The sequence below is a fragment of the Leucopleurus acutus genome, assembly GCF_964270905.1.
Source record: "Leucopleurus acutus genome assembly, chromosome: 6".
NCBI classification, from domain to species: Eukaryota; Metazoa; Chordata; class Mammalia; order Artiodactyla; family Delphinidae; genus Leucopleurus; species Leucopleurus acutus.
In genome coordinates, this window is record NC_139149.1 from 114,540,827 (window position 1) to 114,563,531 (window position 22,705).

The 22,705-nt window shown below is 45.5% G+C and overlaps 1 protein-coding gene across 1 annotated transcript in view; it reads right to left on the minus strand.

Annotated features, from left to right (window-relative positions):
- Positions 1 to 7,929: 7,929 nt before the first annotated feature.
- The window catches only part of DRC11 (dynein regulatory complex subunit 11), a gene marked incomplete at both ends in the record, with an annotated part of 159,482 nt that continues 144,706 nt past the window's right edge, over positions 7,930 to 22,705 (minus strand). Inside the window, 2 exons of the mRNA XM_082841611.1 lie at positions 7,930 to 8,058; positions 15,765 to 16,003. Of these exons, the coding sequence (XP_082697737.1) occupies positions 7,930 to 8,058; positions 15,765 to 16,003 (368 nt within the window). The remainder of the gene's footprint in view (positions 8,059 to 15,764; positions 16,004 to 22,705) is intronic.

The following is a 22,705-nucleotide window of genomic DNA, read 5'->3' on the forward strand; positions in this document are numbered from 1 at the left end:
GATAAAAGACTATTGGGAAGTTTTCTTTCAAAAGAACGACTCTCTAAATGAAATTTCAGGTAGTCAGAGAGCAAATATTAATGGGATTGTCCAGAAGGGAATACTCATTTATCTTTAGTGTTTTTGCTTGGAAGTAGCAAACGTTCTTGAATTCATACACTTGAGTCCACAATTTAAAAACTGGAGGTAATTTTTCATATCTCCATTTGTGGCAGAGGCTGGGCATACAGCTTTCCTATATTTCTCCCCCTCTCCTGCTCTTGAGCGTGGCCGTGTGATTGCATAGTGACCAAGGAAATAGACCTGATGTGTACACTGTTTGCAGGCCTGGCCCCTAAAACCTTTCCACTGGTCCTCTCTGCTCTCCTCCACCCCGATAAGCTCTCAGGGGCTTCGCACAATAGAAGCTTCTCGGCCGTTCGGAGTCCACTTGAAGGTGAGGGAGGACTTCTCCCTGGATTCATCCAGCCTCTCACTTTGCTCCTCTGGTGGACTGTATGTTCTAGTGCAGCTTGGGGGAGGATGGAAAACAGACGCATGTCTACCATGTCGGGTGGTGGTAAATAAAGTGTGGTCAATACAACATGAAACAAGACAGGAGGACAGAGGGGCAGGGTGGGCACTACTGTTGGAGATGGAGTTGACCCCAAAGCGGGGCCAGCAAGATGCTCGGCTGGTGCCTGGAGGATGCAGAAGCAGCCGAACTCCCCACGGGGCCACCTGAGCGGTGCTGACGCAGCCTGAGTAAGACATCGTCAGACGCCAACGGCCAAAGATGAAAGTTGCCCCTGCTCTCCAAGATGAGGGCCACCTCTGACCAGATAGGGCCCCAGCCCTAAAGCTGTAGCTCTGGGACATAAAATAAGCCAGGATGCTCGGAGAATCACGTGCGGAGCGAGAGCACGCCGGCTCTGACCTCTGGCTGTTTACTCTCTTCATCAGCACAGGGTCTGCTTTCTCGGGATAAAACCCTCGGCGCTTTGCTCCATTTGCTGTGTGGTGTTGAACATTCAGCTGCAGGTAGAGGACTCTGCCCTGTGATATTTGGGGTGCTTTCTCAAGAATGTGTCTGGATCCCAATTGTTTAGGAGGCGGGGTGAACCTGGTCACGGTCCTCTTATCACAAATGACCCTGATGACTGTCGTGGATTAAGCTTACAGATCCCTCATCTCTGGAATGTTTCTGTCCTACGGGCAATAGGAACTCAGAGCTAGAAGGATCCTTATGGGGTTCACCCCAGGTCTTTTATAGATGAGGAAACACACATGGCTCCCTGGGGGCCCCCAGGATGGGCCCCACATCACCCTGCGTTCAGCTTCCCTCCTCCGAGTTGAGTGTGTGGTCTGGTGGTGTCCGCGAGCAGTGCTTTGTGACGCTGGGAAGACTGCTGACCTCTCTGACCCCACCTGGGGAGTAGGGAGTCTGCTTTCGGTTTGCCGTGGATGCACTTGCAGCCTCTCCTGGGCCACCCTCCTGCCCTACCAGCTCCATGTGCAGCCGGGAGCCGTGGGCGTCCACGTCAGCCTTTCCTGCCGCAGCTGGGGTCTCCGCGACTCCCTCCCTCGAGGAGCAGGAAGCGGATGTTTTCACGAAACACTCGCTCAGTGTAGATGGTCAACACAGAGCTCCGAGCCCAGTAGCACCGGTGGGGACATCTCCCCAATTTGCTGCTCCCCAGTGCCCACTCCTCTCCTGAGGGGGGGGCCTGAGGCTCAGGGATGCGAGGGTCACGGGCATCTGCCATCAGCCCTGCTGAGGAAATGGGGGCTGCGCATATAGCACGTGTGTACACGCACGCATGCATGTGAATAGCATGTGTGTATGCATGTTAACATGCATGTATAGCATTGTGTACATGCATGCATGCATGTGAACACATGCATGTGTATGTGTTTATAAGTGTGGGGTGTTTATGTGCGTATCTGTGCATGTGTGTTTACATGTCTCTTGGTGTGTTTATGTGTGTGGGCATGTGTGTTTGTGGGGCATGTGTGTTTCTGTGTGCATATGTGGGGTGTGTGTGTGTGTGTATGTGTGGCTGGGCTGGCCCGAGCTCACCCAGCTCATTTGTGTATTTGGACCCAGCCCAGCTCAGCCTACGGTGCTTTCCACGAAGCCACGGCCCTCCTCCTAGACACTGGCTGACCTCCCTCCAGACAGGCGGGGAGAGGCCTGAGGATGGGTCGGAGTAAGGCCACCCAAGGCTCTAGAGAGGGAGCAGGGGTATCCCAGAGGGGTGACGGAGGTCTACCAGACCCCCAAACTGGCCCTCAACAAGGGAAACAGAGCCAAGTGAAATGGTGGGGGATGGAGGGTAAGGGGGGACCCGGCAGAGAGCCTCCGGGCTTCTCACAGGACTGTGCACCCTGGCCCTGGGGATGCAGGCGTGTCCCTCCTCCCCTCCCCCACCCCACCTTCATCGCAGCGCTGTGTTGTCATCTCCCCTGTAGCGCCAGCTCTGTGGTCATGGAACAGCGAGCGGTGCTCACGGAGACCTCACTTGGTGCCGGCGCTGTGCTGGGTGCACGGGTCATAGCTGGGGCCACTATTCCCAGCAGCCCCGCAGGGTGGAGACCAACTGCCTGCCTGGGCTTGGGCCAGGCAAGGCCTTTGCTCTAAACCACTAGAATTGACTGCAGAGACCAAATTGCTAAGATGCTTAATCCCTAGGCCAAATGGAAGAGCAAGGTACTGTGTCTGTCTGCCACGTGGAGGAACTGGGTGAGCTGGGGTGAAGAGAGAGTCATCCCACTACAGTCCAGTGCATGGGGTAGGGGAGCGGGGGGTAGAGGCCAAAACTCCTGGAGGCCGACTCCTGGGCTCCCGTTTGCCTCCCAAAGCCCCATATGAAAAGTGCACTGCAGAATGTGTATGAGGCAATAAACCCGTACTGAGTACATCCCATGTGCTGGGGGCCCGAAATACACCGTCTTAGGTAGTTATATGGGCACTAAGTGTGGCCGTTTTGAAGAGGAAAGGAATCAGACCTGCCAGGTACTCATGGAGTCTCAGCTTCTCCATCCGGAAAACGTTCCTGCAGGGATGAGGCCAGGCGGCCGTAAGCCGGATCCCCTAGACAAGGTCGGGTGCCCAGTACTTACACCCCTTGTGCAGATCTGGGCACACACATTCATTGCACAACTGTTTCATGGATGTCCCTTCCCCCACTAGACTGCAAAGTAGCTCGCCTGGGCATCTCGGTGTCTGGCACGTAGAAGGCGCTCAATAAAAGACTTGGAGAGTGAACCCCACACCGCTGCGATGCTGCAGCCGTGACTTCTAGTGACCCGGGATGGTTAGGGGACCACGCATTGGCGAATGAGTGAGTCTACTGGTGGGGATCACAGGTGCTTGGAGACACGTATTTTGGGTCAAGCTCCCTTTGATTTTCCAAACCTCACTGTTGAGGTAGCTGCCAGCTTGGTTTCGAGCCCACTGGTCTTTCGTGGTTCCTCTGCTTTCGTTAGCATCATCCACGCCTCTCTTAAATTAAAATCTTCAGACCTGCGAGGACATCAGAAGCCACTTCTCTCAGTTGTTTGGGTCCCACAATGTCTTTAGTGGCTGAAAATCGTGTCGCTCTTTGAAACAGCCCTGTGACACCGACCACTGTCTTCATATCACACATGGATGGAGGGTTAGGAAGAGCCTCAAAAGTAGCTTCCTCAGGGCTTCCCTGGTGGCACAGTGGCTGAGAGTCCGCCTGCCGATGCAGGGGATGCAGGTTCGGGCCCCGGTCCGGGAAGATCCCACATGCCGCGGAGCGGCTGGGCCCGTGAGCCATGGCCGCTGAGCCTGCGCGTCCGGAGCCTGTGCTCTGCAACGGGAGAGGCCACAACAGTGAGAGGCCCACGTACCGCAAAAAAAAAAAAAAAGTAGCTTCCTCAGCGTTAGGGGTCTTAAACTTGCTAGTTCTGGATGGAGGTGTTTGTTTAAGCCCGGATGGTCTCAAGAACATCTTCGAAGGAATGCCGTGGTTCTGGACCTGGAACCTGCTGGTTCCTCAGGGCAGGCAGAGGGCAGAGCCACCGAGAGCTTTAATTCCACTTTAATCAGATTGCATTCCATAGATGCTCCTTAATGAGGGTTAATGACATAAATTACTGTCCCCTTCATTTCAGAACACACTCCAGAGGAGCTAATTGTCACATAATGACCCTGGAACAGCTCAGGTCCCAGCAGAACTCCCAGGAAGGGTCTGTTTCCCTTTCTTTCCCCCAGTCCCTCTGCCCTTCCACCCCACACACTCTCTTATTTGCTTTCCTCCCATCAGGGCTGTCACGTCTCCTGTCTCTGCGTCAGATAAGAATGGGTGTTGTGGCACATGGCTGCATCGCTTTCCCAGGGGGACCTTGGATTTTAGACATGGATTGATGACAGGCTCGTAGTCTGATGAGCTGCCCAGTGGATGATGACGTCATGTGCATCCTCCTGCAGGACGGGTGGGTGAGCGCCTGGTGTCCTGGCAAGGGTGACCCAAATTAAAAATGCACAGCTAGGGACTTCCCTGGTGGCACAGTGGATAAGACTCCGTGCTCCCAATGCAGGGGGCTTAGGTTCCATCCCTGGTCAGGGAACTAGATCACACATGCATGCCGCAACTAAGAGTTCACATGCCACAACTCAGGAGCCCATGAGCAGCAACTAAGGAGCCCGGCTGCCACAACTAAGACCCAGCACAACCAAATAAATAAATAAATAAATATTAAAAAAAAATAAATAAAGGGACTTGTCCCAACAGGATTAAAATCTTAAAAAAACTAAAAAATAAAAGTGCATGGCCAATCTGACCCAATAACTTCTGTTTTTATTGAAGTATAGTTGATTTACAATGTTGTGTTAATTTTTGCTGTACAGCAAAGTGATTTATCACAGGATATTGAGTATAGTTCCCTGTGCTATACAGTAGGACCTTGTTGTCTATCCATCCTATATATAATAGTTTGCATCTGCTAACCCAGCCTCCCACCCCATCCCTCTCCCCCCTCCCCCTTGGCAACCACAAGTCTGTTCTCTATGTCTGTGAGTCTGCTTCTGTTTCATAGATAAGTTCATTTGTGTCATATTTTAGATTCCACATGTAAGTGATAACATGTGATATTTGTTTTTCTGACTTACTTCACTTAGTATGATAATCTGTAGTTAATAATCCATGTTGCTGTAAATGGCATTATTTCATCCTTTTTAATGACTGCATAGCATTCTGTTGCCATAACTTCTTTTTTAGGAATTTATCCTACAAATCTTTCTCCTGTACATGTCCACACAGAAGAATGTATAAAAGTATTCATTGTAGCACTGATGGAATAGCAAAGGGTGGACACAATCTAAATGTCTGACCAAGAGTGGATTGGTCAGATGAATTATGCTATATCCACCAAGTGGGTATTACATAGCTAATATAAAATGAGGCCAATCTGTGTGTGCTGATATGAACCAATACCCAAGGTATATAATTAAGTGAAAAGAGCAAGGGGGTGGAACAATATATATGCTATGTTACCACTTGTATAAAAAAAGTGAAATATATTTTTGTGAGTATACGTGCAGGAATCTACCCATCCCCTGGCACACACACAGAGCAGGACGCCATGGTACAAATACCGTCAAGTGCTGGGCTATAGCTTGTCATGCTCTTGTGCAGTTTGCAGTGACCTACAAGGGGGCCCACTCTGTGCAGAGTTGAGGGCACCTGTGAGCTGGGCAAAGCCGGCTGGGGTGGGAGGCCATAGTGGTTCTTGGTAACCAGGTGGGGCTGGCTGATGGGAGCCACATGGAACAGAGTGAAAACCTAGCACTGGAAAGGGCAGGGAGTCACAGTTTGGGAGAAAACAGAGGGGCCAGTGGAGATCACGTCTCAGTGTGAATGTGCTATGAGAGAGTGAGCCCATAGGGACGATATTTAGACGATCTTTGCCAATTTTGAAGACTCAAAATTACTCCAAAGCTGCACTGTTCAATATGCCAGGCACTCTAGCCACATGTGGCCGTTTAAATTTTTTAATTTTCTATTGAAGTATACTTGATTTACAATGTTGTGTTAGTTTCAGGTGAACAGTGAAGTGATTCAGATTATATATATATATTCTTTTTCATATTCTTTTCCATGATGGGTTATTACAAGATACTGAATACAGTTAGTTCCCTGTGCTACAGATACAGTAGTGTGTATCTGTTAATCCCAAACTCCTAACATCCTCCCACCTCCCCCTTTGGTACCATACGTTTGTTTTCTACGGTTGTGGGTCTGTCTCATTTTTTATAAATTAATTAGTGATTGTTGAGTAAGCTTTACCTACACAGGTTTGTACGAGTTCTGAAAAGTGTGCTTGTTTATCACAGACCAAGTTAAAAGGTGTTGTCCACCATTAACATTTTCATAACGCTTATTCCTTTACAATCATGATTTTCATTGCTTTACAATCCAGATCCTATTATTTTGCAATGAACACCAAACCCTAGAGCCTTGGAGCTCTCATCTTGGGTCAAAACCAAGAGTCTGCTCCCACGACATGTGAAAGAAAGGGTCTCTGTGGGCCACCCTGGAGAGACGAACATTTCACGGCTCTCTGAGCTTAGGATGGGGAGTCCGTCCACCTCTCAGGCCACTTTGAGCCTTGGCCAGACACAGTCTGGGGTGGGTAAGGGGAGGGCAGGCAAACCGTCTGCAGAAATTGGGGTTCCTTTGGTATGAGAAGGCAAATCTACGGCGGGGCACCGGGAAGGTGGAGTTTGTTCAAGAAGACAGACTCTGAGGGATGGCTTTCCAGTTTGTACAGAGCACGTGCAGAACTCGGGAGCCTGGGGCTGTCTCTTTCTGTCCTAATTTGTGTTTATGTCCTGTACAGACACAGGCTGAGGGGTATGTGCTGGTGGCCAGAAGACAGCTGGGAACCACTGGTAGTTTGGGGCATTAAAGATCTAACCCGCTGAAAATCCCAGGAAAGCCTGGAGATCTAGCTTGGTCTATGGACTAGGAGATTGTAGAACTTTCTGTGGTGTAACCAAAAACTGCGCAGTAGTTAATTTGAATTAAATTCCAGTGAATTTATCGCACCTCAATTTGTCTCCTTCCTTTGATTGTGTTCTCACCACAATTTAGAAGCGGGTTACTTACAATATGCCACCAAGTAACCTTTCAGATTCTTACAAAATTGAAATTTATCTTTTGACCCTCACCTTTCTATTCTTTAATCTTTTTCTTTCTTAGAATTTCTTACTTCTTTATTTAGAGTTTCTCTTCTCCTATTTTTACCCCATTTGGGGTCGTAGTTTTCATCTAGCCATTGGCCTGCCGCCGCTCCGGTGTTTCCCAAGAGCAGGAACCCAGGAACTAAGAGGCAATGACATAGTCCCAATGTTCCAAATATTAGCTGTGTGGCCCTGGACCCTAGTTTCCCCATCTTCAAAGTCAGAAGATTGAAAGCGTTAATTTAAAAGATCTTTTTTAGCTCCAGCAACCAAATTACTGAGTCAGTCCAAGAAAAAGTTTCTATTCCATTATATAGAGTACATGAATAGAGCAAAGAATTAATTTATTAAGATATGTGCAAGATTATTAATAAAAAGCTAGTAGCACCAATGACTGAATGAATTTACTAGTTGTCAGATTAGGGTATTTTCTAAGTATCAAAATTTAAATTTAGCAACTAGTACCGACGAGATGAAGTGTCCAACTGGGATAGATTGTGGAGTGTGTGAAGAGTGAGTTTTGCTTATATACAAACTTTAATATAGATTAAGAAACAATTACAAGCTCTAGAAACACTTGTTATGCACAACTGACTTGGTGGTCAGCCTACGAAGATCTAACTGAGCGAGGGCAGGGCTGGCGGACGTAGGGCATCAGTGTGGGTCTTCACACAGGCAATGGCCAATCTCCCCCCTGGAGAGTCGGGCCCACCTCCATCCCCGGCTCCAGCGAGGCATTACGTTTTCTTTTTCCCCTTTATCCCTTTCTCCTCCTTCTCTTCTCCTCTGTCCTTTTCGTTGTCTTTGTTGTCTCCTGTTAATGCCAAGGCTCGTTTTTTACTCATAGGGGTCTTGGCGTACCAGTCCTGAAATCGAACAGACGCCCAGGAAAATATCACAATGATGTGAATTCACTAGTATGCCCTTAAAAATAAAGAAAAGCTCACTGAACGGAAAGGGGCAAGCGGGCATTAAACGTTGGCCATTTAGTGTATGTTCAATACAAGTTCTTTCTACGTGGGTTTACCAACCTGTATTTCTATACGATTTGAAACTTCTATCTCAAGGAGTTAACGGTTAAGGAGGATCGCTGGCCAGATCTAACCAACGACCCTTCCCAACGAAGTCCCCTGACTTCCTGGGAAGCTTGCTCTATCCTGAAGGTGTGGGTTTTCTTGGTAACGTGAATGGCTCCCTATGGCTCAGACAAGGCCACCAGCAGCTGGACTGAGCGATACTGTTAAAAACAGGGCAGAAATACTGGAGCCAAAATACCCCAAAGCACTTAATGATTGCAGCTGGCCCTGTGATGACATTTTTCTCAACTTTCACATTTACTTGAAATCTGAGAAACACTTCGGTTTACAAGCTCTGTGGTTATATTATTTCATTAAATGACTATGCTACAACTTACTTATCAATTCTCCCATTAACGGATATATAGGTCATTTCCAATATTATGTTATTATGAACCGCGTTGAAATTCACAACTTTTATATCTCCTTATACACCAATGAGAAAACTTCCCTGGGGCATATACACAGAAATAGAATTCTTGGTTGTAGGTCATGAGTATCTTCAATTTTAACTGGTATTTCCAAACTGCAGTCTGAAGTGTGTGAGTAGGACACTATCTCAGTCTTCGTGTGTCTTAAAGTATCTTTATTTTTCCGATCTCTTGGATGTTAGTTTAGCTGGATACAAATTTTAGGTGACAGTTATTTTTCCTCAGCGCTTTGCAGATATACTCTCACGTTCTTCTGGTGTCTATTTTTGCCAAGGAGATGTCTGATCTCCCAGTTGCTTCTTTGCAGGTAATCTGGTGTCTTAAGACTGGCTTGTTGCCTTGTTCTTAGGTTCACAATAATGCATGTAGGTGTAGATTTGTTTCATGTGTTCTGCTGGTCATGTGGAGTTTGTTTTTAACCTAAGAAGTCAGGTCTTTAATCAAGGAAAATTCTCAGCAAGTATTTCTTCAAATAATTGTTGCTCTGACATTTCTTCTCTTCTGCTAGAACTGCCATTAGTTGGGTGTCAGTGTCTTCAAAGGTTCTTACTTGCAGTTTATAGGTTTTATGTTTTTATTTTTCTATGTTGCCTTCTGGGGGGAGCTGTGAAAGAGTTGTGAAAAGAGTTCACACCTCTTTTATTTTTTGGCTTTTTATGTTAGTTACCTTATTTTTCATTTCAAAGCTTTCTTTTTGTGATTTTTTTCATAATTATCTGTTTTTATTCCATTTCTGCCTGTCTTTGTTTCAAAACTTTGTGTGTATCTCTATTGGAAGTTATGCCTTCATTTATTTTCTTGAACATCTTAATCATATTAATCTAAATGTTTTTGTTTAAACTATTGTCTTTTAATCATTTTTGTTTGAAGATTGTATGTAACACTAGATTTCCTAAAATGTTTTGGAATTTTGATTTTCAGATTTGTTTTGGTCTCTCTCTCTCTCTCATTATACCTACCTCCCTAGCAGTACTGCACTTGCTTCCACGTGGTTCTCTAAACTCACATCTAGAACCAGGACTTATAGGGTGTATAGAAGCTAATGCTCCTTGGTGATATTGGGATATCAAAGATCCAGTCATAGAAGCAGCAGATTTGTCATTTTATCTGCTACAACTCCTAATCTTTGTTTTCTATCATTTATTTCTCTCTATGCTACCTGCCAGGCATCTGTTTGTCCCTGTGTTTGAGATTTATCTTTGTTTCTGGCACTTGGGGATTTTCTCATTCTTCTTTGAGCATTGACTCACCTTTCAATGTAAGGTGAGGTGGCCAAGTACTTAAGGTGATGGACTCCTAATTTACTGAGGCACAGTATGGAATATGGTCAATAAAATTGGCTTTGGAGTGAGATTTGAATTTTAGCTCTACTCCTTTTAAGCTGTGTGACCTGGAACAAGTCATTTTGCCTCTTGTGGTTTTTGTTTGTTTGTTTTGTTTTGGCTGCTGCAGCAAATTACCACATGGCTTAAAAAAACACTTATTATCTCATAGTTCTGTAGATCAGAAGTCCAAAATGGGTCTCATGGGGCTAAAATCAAGGTGTCTGCAGGCTGTGTTCCTTTCTGGAGTTCCAGGGGAGAATCTGTCCCCTTGTCTTTTGTAGTTTCCAGAGACCACCGGCTATCCTGGCTTGTGGCCCCATCTCTAGCTTCGAGCTAGCAGTGTTGTGCTACCTGGAGTCTCAATGATTCCTCACACTGCCATTTCTCTGGTTTCTCTTCTTGTGCCCTCTTCTAACTTTTATGATTACACTGGACTTATGAGGATAATTCAGGGTAATCTGTCTTAAGGTCAGCTGATTAGCAAACTTATTCCATCTGAAAACTTAATTCCCCTTTGCCATGTAACCTAACATAGGCCCAGGTTCCAGGGACGTAGATGTAGACCTCTTTGGGGAGCCAATATTCTGCCTACTACACCTCATTATAACTCAGTTTCCCCATCTGCAAAATAGGGTAAATGGTGTGGTCTAATTGAGTTAATAGGGTGCCTGGCACATAAGCAGTCATAAGTATTAGCTAACACTATTAAAACTATTACATCATTGTCATTCAATATTTTCTCCATCATGTCCATTGTGCAGGTACATGTGTTTGGAGAATCTGCAAGACCCTAGTCTGACATGTTGTCAGAAGCGCAGCTCAGTGAAATTTCTCAGGGTGAAAATGATAGACCTGATTACCAGCAACTACAGCCATGGAATCACATTACTCAGCAGAGTGACAGTTTCATTCCTTCTATCCATCTGCTCAATCCATTTGCTGCTAAACAAGTTAACTGAACATCTAGGTGGGACCAGGCACTGTGCCAAGTCCTGAAGATATGACAGGAAGCAGAAATGGATGTGGGGTCAGCAGAAACTCTGCAAGTCAGAAGGGAGTGGCAGGACATATTTAAAGTGATGAAGGGGAAAATCCTACAACCAAGATTACTCTACCCAGCAAGGATCTCATTCAGATTCGATGGAGAAATAAAAACCTTTACAGACAAGCAAAAGCTAAGAGAATTCAGCACCACCAAATTCAGCTGTACAACAAATGCTAAAGGAACTTCTCTTGGCAGGAAACACAAGAGAAGAAGACCTACAATAACAAACCCAAAACAATTAAGAAAATGGTAATAGGAATATACATATAGATAACTACCTTAAATGTAAATGGATTAAATGCTCCAACCAAAAGACATAGACTGGCTGAATGGATACAAAAACAAGACCCATACATATGCTGTCTACAAGAGACCCACTTCAGACCTAGGGACACATACAGACTGAAAGTGAGGGGATGGAAAATGATACTCCATGCAAATGGAAATCAAAAGAAAGCTGGAGTGACAATTCTCATATCAGACAAAATAGACTTTCAAATAAAGACTATTACAAGAGACAAAGAAGGACACTACATAATGGTCAAGGGATCTATCAAGAAGAAGATATAACAATTGTAAATATTTATGCACCCAACATAGGAGCACCTCAATACATAAGGCAAATGCTAAGTGAGTAGGACACTATCTCAATCTTTGTGTGTCTTAAAGTATCTTTATTTTTTTCCGATCTCTTGGATGTTAGTTTAGTTGGATACAAATTTTAGGTAGACAGTTATTTCCCCTTTTATAAAAGGGGACATAAAAGAAGAAATCAACAGTAACACAATCATAGTAGGGGACTTTAACACCCCACTTTGACCAATTGAAAGATCATCCAAAATGAAAATAAATAAGAAAACACAAGTTTTAAATGATACATTAAACAAGATGGACTTAATTGATATTTATAGGACATTCCATCCAAAAACAACAGGATACACTTTCTTCTCAAGTGCTCATGGAACATTCTCTGGGACAGATCATATCTTGGGTCACAAATCAAGCCTTGGTAAATTTAAGAAAATTGAAATCGTATCAAGTATCTTTTCCGACCACAATGCTATGAGGCTAGACATCAATTACAGGAAAAAATCTGTAAAAAATACAAACACATGGAGGCTAAACAATACACTACTAAATAAGCAAGAGATCACTGAAGAAATCAAAGAGTAAATCAAAAAATACCTAGAAACAAATGACAATGAAAACACGACGACCCAAAACCTATGGGATGCAGCAAAAGCAGTTCTAAGAGGGAAGTTTATAGCAATACAATCCTACCTCAAGAAACAGAAAACATCTCAAATAAACATCCGAACCTTACCCCTAAAGTAATTAGAGAAAGAAGAACAAAAAACCCACACAGTTAGCAGAAGGAAAGAAATCATAAAGATCAGATCAGAAATAAATGAAAAAGAAATGAAGGAAACAATAGCAAAGATCAATAAAGCTAAAAGCTGGTTCTTTGAGAAGATAAACAAAATTGATAAACCATTAGCCAGACTCATCAAGAAAAAAAGGGAGAAGACTCAAATTAGTAGAATTAGAAATGAAAAAGGAGAAGCAACAACTGACACTGCAGAAATACAAAGGATCATGAGAGATTACTACAAGCAACTCTATGCCAATAAAATGGACAACCTGGAAGAAATGGACAAATTCTTAGAAAAGCACAACCTTCCAAGACTGAACCAGAAAGAAATAAAAAATATAAACAGACCAATCACAAGCACTGAAATTGAGACTGTGATTAAAAATCTTCCAACAAACAAAAGCCCAGGACCAGATGGCTTCACAGGCGAATTCTAACAAACACTTAGAGAAGAGCTAACACCTATCCTTTTCAAACTCTTCCAAAATATAGCAGGGGGAGGAACACTCCCAAACTCATTCTATGAGGCCACCATCTCCCTGACACCAAAACCAGACAAGGATGTCACAAAGAAAGAAAACTATAGGCCAATATCACTGATGAACATAGATGCAAAAATCCTCAACAAAATACTAGCAAACAGAATCCAACAGCACATTAAAAGGATCACACACCATGATCAAGTGGGGTTTATCCCAGAAATGCAAGGATTCTTCAATATATGCAAATCAATCAATGTGATAAACTATATTAAGAGACTGAAGGAGAAAAACCATATGATCATCTCAATAGATGCAGAAAAAGCTTTTGACAAAATTCAACACCCATTTATAATAAAAACCCTCCAGAAAGTAGGCACAGAGGGAGCCTACCTCAACATAATAAAGGCCATATATGACAAATCCACAGCCAACATCATTCTCAATGGTGAAAAATTGAAACCATTTCCTCGAAGATCAGGAACAAGACAAGGTTGTCCACTCTCACCTCTCTTATTCAACATAGTTTTGGAAGTTTTTAGCCACAGCAATCAGAGAAGAAAAATAAATAAAAGGAACCCAAATCAGAAAAGAAGAAGTAAAGCTGTCACTGTTTGCAGATGACATGATACTATACATAGAGAATCCTAAAGATGCTACCAGAAAACTACTAGAGCTAATCAATGAATTTGTTAGAGTAGCAGGATATAAAATTAATCCACAGAAATCTCTTGCATTCCTATACACTAATGATGAAAAATCTGAGAGAGAAATTAAGAAAACACTCCCATTTACCCCTGCAAGATAAAGAATAAAATACCTAGGAATAAATCTACCTAGAATAAATAAATCTAAGGAGACAAAAGACCTGTGTGCAGAAAACTATAAGACACGATGAAAGAATTAAAGCTGATACAAACACATGGAGAGATATAACATGTTCTTGGATTGGAAGAATCAACATTGTGAAAATGACTATACTACCCAAAGCAATCTACAGATTCAGTGCAATCCCTATCAAAATACCAATGGCAGTTTTCACAGAACTAGAACAAAAAATTTCACAATTTGTATGGAAACACAAAAGACCCCGAATAGCCAAAGCAATCTTGAGAAAGAAAAACGGAGCTGGAGGAATCAGGCTCCCTGACTTCAGACTATACTACAAAGCTACAGTAATCAAGACAGTATCGTACTGGCACAAAAACAGAAATATAGATCACTGGAACAGGATAGAAAGCCCAGACATAAACCCATGCACGTATGGTCACCTTATTTTTGATAAAGGAGTCAAGAGGCAAGAATATACAATAGAGAAAAGACACCCCTTCAATAAATGGTTCTGGGAAAAACAGACAGCTACATGTAAAAGAATGAAATTAGAACACTCCCTAACACCATACACAAAAATAAACTCAAAGTGGATGAAAAACCTAAATGTAAGGCCAGACACTATAAAATCCTTAGAGGAAAACAGTGGCAGAACACTCTATGACATAAATCACAGCAAGATCCTTTCTGACCCACCTCCTAGAGAAACAGAAATAAAAACAAAAATAAACAAATGGGACCTAATGAAACTACTTGTGCAGATCAAGATCAAGATCAACTACTTGTGCAACCCTTGTCCAGATCATTATTTTGGGGATCAGTATTGAGACTATTTTCAACCTTCATTGAAGCATCAGCAGCAAAGCAGAGGGGAAACAGTTTCTAGAGTTGGTGGAAAAGTGACACTTCATAGAGGGAATTTTCCTAATCCCAAGCAGGCTTTCAGAGACAAGAGGCTTGAACGGGAATTACAACTCTTTTTCCGGTGACTGCATGGCTAAGATGGTGGTGGATATAATTGCATGGATACAGTTCTCCTCCCTTTTTTTCCCAGTTGGCCAAGAAAACTACCTTTAGGTTCAGAAAGAGAACACAACTGTACTCATTCTTTTTCAAAGGATTTGGAGGGGTTGCCTGCTGGCCTGGGCCTTGGGGACAAAGACTCTAAAACTCATTGTACCTGGAAAAGGCACATCACTCTTGGCTAGTTCTCTTCCTCCCATATCGAGGGATATGAAGAGTTAATTCTCAAAGCTTCCTCCAGATCTAAAAAGTTCCGTGAACATATCAGAGTGTGTTCAAAAATACAAAAACTAGGGCTTCCCTGGTGGCGCAGTGGTTGGGAGTCCACCTGCCGATGCAGGGGATGTGGGTTCGTGCCCCGGTCCGGGAGGATCCCACATGCTGCGGAGCGGCTGGGCCCATGAGCCGTGGCCGCTGAGCCTGCGCGTCCGGAGCCTGTGCTCCGCAACGGGAGGGGCCACAACAGTGAGAGGCCCGCGTACCGCAAAAAACAAAACAAAACGAAAACTAAATGTTGGCGAATTTTCTTGTGATTTCCTATCGCAAGTGTACTAGAAGATGACGTGTACCAGGGCAAATATGGAGCAAAAGCAGCATTGGCTGGAAGTACACTGTTTAGGGACTGTTTTTTTCCATGCAAAACTTGTTCCATTATGTGAATTATGAAGTAAAAACCAGTGAGAACCAAGAGAGGGGTGTGTGTGTGTGTGTGTGTGTGTGTGTGTGCGCAAATCCAATGGTTTTGAAGCTGCTACTCAGTTCTGCAATTTGGCTGTTCATTTATAAGGTCATGGATCACAATTTTCCTAAAATTTGGAAGACGTGCTTTACTGCTAAGGCCAGAAAAATACTGTGGCCCCCAAATTTCGAGTTTCTAAATTTTACTGGGTATGGTAGAGTCCAAATGCATGAATCCCAGGGGACTGGAGGGAGGAGGTGACGTGACAAGTGTTTGCTGCTAGGACCTGGCCAGGTAGGCGTTGCGTTTACCTTAAAGCTCTCTTCTTCCTCTTGGTAGACGGGACTCATGCTGGTGAGAGGCGGGATGAACTCGAGGGCGGTGAGCGGCTTGTGAGTTTGCTGCCGGATTCTGCGCTCCGTGAGCACCTCCTTCACCACTTGGACGATGTGGCCCTGGGTGAAGCCGTCGGTGATCTTTGCCAAGCAACTGACACTCAGGGCACCGGTGATGACTCCGCCGTGGCGCTGAATGATTTCTTTCCACAAAACTGTTGTATCCAAAATGATGGAAAAGACAGAGAACAGGAGTCACCACAGAGAAAGCAGCATTGACCCAGTTCCCAGGACAAAGCGGTGGCTCACCAAGAAAGGAGAGCACAGGAGGTCTGCTCTGATTTGTAATTCAAATGAGCAGGAAGCCACCTGACCAAATGCTCTGCCCCGAGGGATTTTCAAGCATAAGGGATGCGCGTGGATGGCCCTGAGGTCTGCAGACTACGAGCCCCTTGAATTGACAAGGAAAAATTAAACTAGGGTCAGTATAGTTTTAGGGTGGTACCTTCAAAGATGTTCGAAATCTTCCATCATTGGAAATTTACGTGGGTGTCTATGGCATTTGGCTAAGTAGAAGTCAGACTTCTTGGAGCTATAAAGTTCATTTCTTACATGATTTTTATGCGTGGAATTGGAACGCAGAGTCCAATTTCTATCAGCCATGGCAGGGCTCGGTTCCCGTTGGGTGTAAGACACTGTCCCACACGTCCTATTAAGCAGAGCAACTGGACCCTTTATTCTCTGCCCCCAACAATGGAAAAACAGCACAGATTAACAGATCTACCAGATGGGTGTCCTGTTGTTGTGTGGGTCAGTGGGACCTGGGGTGACCGGGAGATTTCACTTAGAACACAGGGATGCTGTGAAGATGAATTATGAAATTATCCCTGATGTTTACTTAACCTTAGAGATAGGATGGTCTTCCATACAACATTTGAGACGAGATTACACTTTGAGAACTATGTCTATTCTGTCAAGAGAGGCTCCAGGGAAATAAATGAGACTTGCTGTGGTGTGTTTAGTTCTATCCATCCAGACAGTGAGGAAGGATGCAGACAGGGTAAGGCCTTCCGTAGCAGAACCAGCCGCGGTACTGAGAAGATTTGGCCAGATGTCTCTAGAGCATTTTGACCTTCTTTGAGGAATATTTGAAACAGTGTTTAAACAACTGAAGATTTACTGCATGATCTGAGCACTGTCAGGTGTGTGACGTGACTGCAGCATCCAACTACATTGATCCAAAAGTACCTGATGAGATGAAAAGGTCCAATGACTGTCAAGGGATAGAATGACTTGGAACGTAACTAGGACCCACATCAGAGTCTGGTTTTTGGGGCCACGGGTTATTCCAAAAATACGCCTCCACTGTCCTCCTTGGCAGGAGATCCTTGGCCCCAAGGTGAGCTGAGTTGCTGGGAAGGGGTGCATGTTATCATGGGGCCTGTGGTGTCTTCCAACGGTGGAAGGTTAGCCATCAAGGGATGAGAGCTGCAGTGAGACCAGCAAGGGCCACGGGGGCCCCCAAATTTGCCTAAAGCAACATCTTCCTCCTGCGTCTACACTGCTACTTCCTTGGTGGGTTTATTTGAACCTGAACCCATCTAAGGTAAAAGTGGGAGTAGAAAGATTTACTTCTCAAGCTGCTATGAGAAATAAGGGCAAGAATGTGTACAAATCACTTGGAAGAAACTGTTCTGGCATATGGAGGACACTTTCTCTTCTGTAGCTTTATTACTGTTATTTCTGTAATTTTATTACTATCAAGTCATTCCACTTGGTACCAAAGTTTCCTAATGCTCAGTAAAACATCAATTATAAAAGCTAACACAAAATAAACTACAGAGTATTTCTAAGCATATCTGTGTAAAAGACAGGTTGGAACAGGGGAGGATTACCCTTATCTAAATACAACTGCTGTAGAGTTAGACATCAGGAGACACAGCCCGTGGTAAAAACACACAGCAACAACAACCACCAGATGACACCATCCCTTGGGATCTCGTCCGTCTCCTGTCCTCATTCATAACATCTAGAAGCCGTGCAAACAGGTCTGAGTGGTGACTCTGGGTCCTGAGAAGGGAACACGTTTTATGGGACAGTCACTGGTGAGAACCCGTAAACCTGGGGACCTGGTAGATACCCCAGGCTGGGAACCCAGAGCAGCTTCAGACTTGGGCACCCGTGGGTGAAATTCCTACCTGCAGCGTGGAGGGGACAAACAGTGAGGACCAAGGGCTTCCCAGCGACAAAGGTCAGCTCTCCCGTGCCTCCCTGTTAAGCTATGAAAGTCACAGCCTCCCTGTATTTTAACACAAAAATCCCTGCAAGTAAAGATTCAGTAATAGAGATGCAGACGTCGGGCTTCACAGATACACACTACTATATATAAAGCAGATAGCCGACAAGGACTTACTGTATAGCACAGGGACCTCTACTCAGTATTTTGTAAAAACATATAAGGGAAAAGAATCTGGAAAAGAATATACATATATACGTACAGCTGAATCACTGTGCTGTATACCTGAAACTAACACGATATTGTAGATCAACGATACTCCAATAAAAAAATAGTGATGCAAAAAACGACAATTACTCTGGTCTAGTGTGGACATGTAAACACCCTATTGACAACGAACGTGTATGATATTCGTGTAAAGTCTTGGTCAAGCTTCGTCAAAATACCTAAAACATTGATGACTTCCCCAAGCTCATCATTTTTCAATGGTGGTGCAGTCACAGCTGCGGTGGGACTTGCCCACTTGCCCCCAGCCATCTCCAGATCCAGAGGAGGGGAGAGAGAATCAGGCTTGACTCCCTTCTCATGTCTGATGAACTAGACTTACTAGCCTTTAAAAGAACAGCTTCTATTGCTTGTACAAAGCCACCGGATCATGGGTTCTTGGCCCTTAAATAGCTGCTCTGGGGCAAAGAGGGGATTCAGGCGTGGAGGGAGCTCTAGCCTGGTGGCTCTTTGCAGTGGCAGCCCCACAGCCTGTACTGGAGCCACGAGCAGGCTGCCAAGCCTTTGGTCCAGCGGGGGAGGGGTGGTGGTGGCACAAAAGCACAACAGGCTTGGGGACTGGCAACGGGCGTGGCCGTGAGGACCAGAGGCCAGGGCTACAAAACGGTTCAAGGCAGCTGAGGGGCTCTCTGGACCTGCTGCCGTGTTTTACCTTCCTTTCTCGGATGTAGAGGGCTCTTCAGTTCTTCAGACTAATCTCCATCCCCTTCCCCTTCTTTAGGCTGAAAGGAATCTGGTCTTCGGGGCCCCTTCTCTGCTTTTGGCATTCCCAATTGATTCTATCCTGGCTAGTGCTTGAGATGACACAGTCTCTTAAAATTCATTTTTATTTGGGATTTTGCAAAAGCACAAGAGGGTGAATAATGTGATTGGGATGAGCTTCAGGCCTCCGCAGTCTAGGATTCCAGAAAAAGAAACGAAATTGAGTTATTTGTAGTGAGGTGGATGGACCTAGAGTCTGTCATACAGAGTGAAGTGAGTCAGAAAGAGAAAAACAAATACCGTATGCTAACGCATATATATGGAATCTAAAAAAAAAAAAAGGTTCTAATGAACCTAGGGGCTGGACAGGAATAAAGATGCAGATGTAGAGGATGGACTTGAGGACACGGGGAGAGGGAAGGGTAAGCTGGGGCGAAGTGAGAGAGTGGCATGGACATAAATACACTACCAAATGTAAAATAGATAGCTAGTGGGAAGCAGCCGCATAGCACAGGGAGATCAGCTCGGTGCTTTGTGTCCACCTAGAGGGGTGGGATAGGGAGGTTGGGAGGGTGGGAGATGCAACAGGGAGGAGATATGGGAATGTATGTATATGTATAGCTGATTCACTTTGTTATAAAGCAGAAACTAACACACCATTGTAAAGCAGTTATACACCAATAAAGATGTTAAAAAAAAAAAAAAAGAAAGACATGGGCTGGACCCCTCCGAGCAGACACAGGGTCTAAGGTGGGGGGCCTGTGATGAATCGGGTTATTAGCGGAGCAGACCCCGGGGAAGAGAGACAGGAGGAGGCATGAGGAAGGTGGAGAGAAGGAAGCCCAAAGGGATTTCTGGGGACTAGACATGGCATTAATCAACCTGGGGGTGGATTTTCTTTGCAGAGACATTTTGAAGGAAACCGCTTGATTTGGGGAAAGGAGGTAGCTATTGAATTATATTTGGTAAACCTTAAGGACCGTGTTTCCTCTGGCTGACCTGCCCTTCTCTTCTCAGCCCTGTCACTCCCCCGCACCGCCTGGAGAATCTGAGAAGTTGGATCGAGAGTGTCCCATGCACCTTTGGCCCTCGGCTGCCAGCAGACAGGTGGACAAGCAAGGGCCCAAGTTATGGATCTGCAGCCCAGGCTTTACAGGATGCAAGAGACCTTTTTTTTTTTTTTTTTTTTTTTTTTGTGGTACGCGGGCCTCTCACTGTTGTGGCCTCTCCCGTTGCGGAGCACAGGCTCCGGACGCGCAGGCTCAGCGGCCGTGGCTCACGGGCCCAGCCGCTCTGCGGCATGAGGGATCCTCCCGGACCGGGGCACGAACCCACGTCCCCTGCATCCGCAGGCGGACTCTCAACCACTGCGCCACCAGGGAAGCCCAAGAGACCGTTTTTGATCATTGCAAAGACAGGAATAGTCTTTCTTTAAGATAGATGTCCCAGCCACTGTGGCTATGGTAACTTCAAGGTCACTGGAGGAAACGCTGGGCAGCATTTATGATGTTGGCGAGAATGGGAGCCTGAACAAATCACCCACCGAGAAAGAAATATGTGAGACACATGTGGTTGAGTGGACAGAGCCCTGGGCCCAAGATGACCACTGCTGCAGGTTTATCATCCGCCCACCGGTGAAGGGATGCTTCCTCCTTCCTCTCCCACGATGCTGCCATGAGGGGATTCAAGCTGGAATCTGTCTTGTGATCTGAGTCCCTAGAGAGGCCTGGCACTTTATCAAAAGAACACACCTGTCCTTGTTATACATCAATAGCTTCATTTCGAAAGGGCCTATGGTTGTGTCAGACAATCGAAACTGTTCAAAGTCAAGAATAATGTTCTAGGCCCTGAAAATTAATAATACTCTACCTTATTCCATTAAGATAGCTTAAAATATGTATACAATACAGAGAGAGAGAGGGAGAGAGAGACAGAGAGACACAGAGAATCTAACCAAGGGGCACGGGAGTGGGAAAGCTCTGATGAAGCCAGGAGCGTGGAATCCTCTGTAGCGGGCAGAGAGCACTGGTGCTCACCCATCTCTGTGTCGACTCCTTCCTTGGCTAAACTACACATCCCTGCCCCCTTGAACCCTGGTGGGGCCTCGTGAGGCATTCTGGCCAATGTGGCTAGAAGAACTGTTGGCCCCTCCTCAGTCTGGTCCCTAAATCTACTGAGAGATCATTTATACTATCTTTCTTTCTTTTCCTTTGATGCTGGCTGGTTGCAAAGGATCCAGTGGAGGGCTTGTAGGCCCCAGAAGATGGAGAAGTCCCTAGATGGGTGGAGAAATAACTGGGCCCAAAGTCTTCCTGTGCTTTGCATATAACACTGTGATTATGATCACACTTTATCAAGACAGAAACGAATGCATATTGCAAACGGAGTGGCTAAAAAGCTAAGAGTTTATAATGTATGGGGAGTAAAGAGTTGTTCTTCTAGCAAATCACACTGACCAGGAACTTAAGATCAACCAGAAAGGACCATATATCCTCTCTGTTTTGGTGGCGCTATTGTGACTAATGAAGGATGAATAGAAACCAAGTCTGACCTAATAGTTTTTATTATTATCAGCAATGCACCATGGCTACCAGGTCATCGCTACCACCATCTCCTCTACCATGACCGCCACCATGACCACCAGCTTCTCCATCACCACCAGGCTGTGGTCACAACCACCATCATCTCCATCACCCCCAGGCTGTGGTCATGACCATCATTATCTCCATCACCACCAGGCTGCAGTCACAACCACCATCATCTCCATCACCCCCAGGCTGTGGTCATGACCACCGCTATCTCCATCACCACCAGGCTGCAGTCACAACCACCAGCGTCTCCATCACTTCCAGGCTGCGGTCATGACCACCAGCATCTCCATCACTTCCAGGCTGCAGTCACCATCACCGCCATTTCCAACAGCACCATCATCATCTCTAAACCAAATCTACCACCACCACCACTACCATGGGCGGTCAAGACGACCCCTCAATGAGTTGCACCTTTGGTATTCACATGCTGTGTAGTCCACTGTCCTTGAACTTGGGCTGGCCTGTGACTTTCTCTTGACCAGTAGAATGTGGTGAAAGTGACTCTGTGTGACTTCTGCAGCTGGGTCACAAGGATCCTTCCAGCTTCTGCCTGAACCTCTTGAAATGTTTCCCCTTAGGATGTTCCTCCTGGGGACCTAGCTGCCGCGCTGTGGAAGGCCACGGGGAGGGGCCGGGTAGAGGAGGTCTGATCACCAGCCCCAGCTGAGCTCCCAGCTGACAGTCAGCAACAGCACAGTCATGGAGGGAATGGTCTTGGATGTCCAGCCCTGTCCAGTCTTCAGATGACTGGAGTCCCAGCCGCCATTTACTGCGCCATCATGAAACACCTTGGGGAGAACTCCCCCACTGAGCCCAGTGGCCCTTCAGAATCATGAGAGGCGTACTTTGTGGTTCCAAGCCACTGGGGAGGTCTGTCACACAGCAATCGATAATGGAAACCACCACCGGCACCACTGCCGGCTCCCTGGGCCATTTACTGACCTTCCATTTAAGTATTCCTCCTCCACGCCCCCATCACCGCCTTCTCCCCCTCCACCCGTCCTCTCCGGGAGCTGAGATGGTGCTGGGCATTCTAGCCATCTCATATAAGGGTCACCACAGCCCTGGGAACTGAACAGTTCTCCTACTTTAGAGCTGAGAAA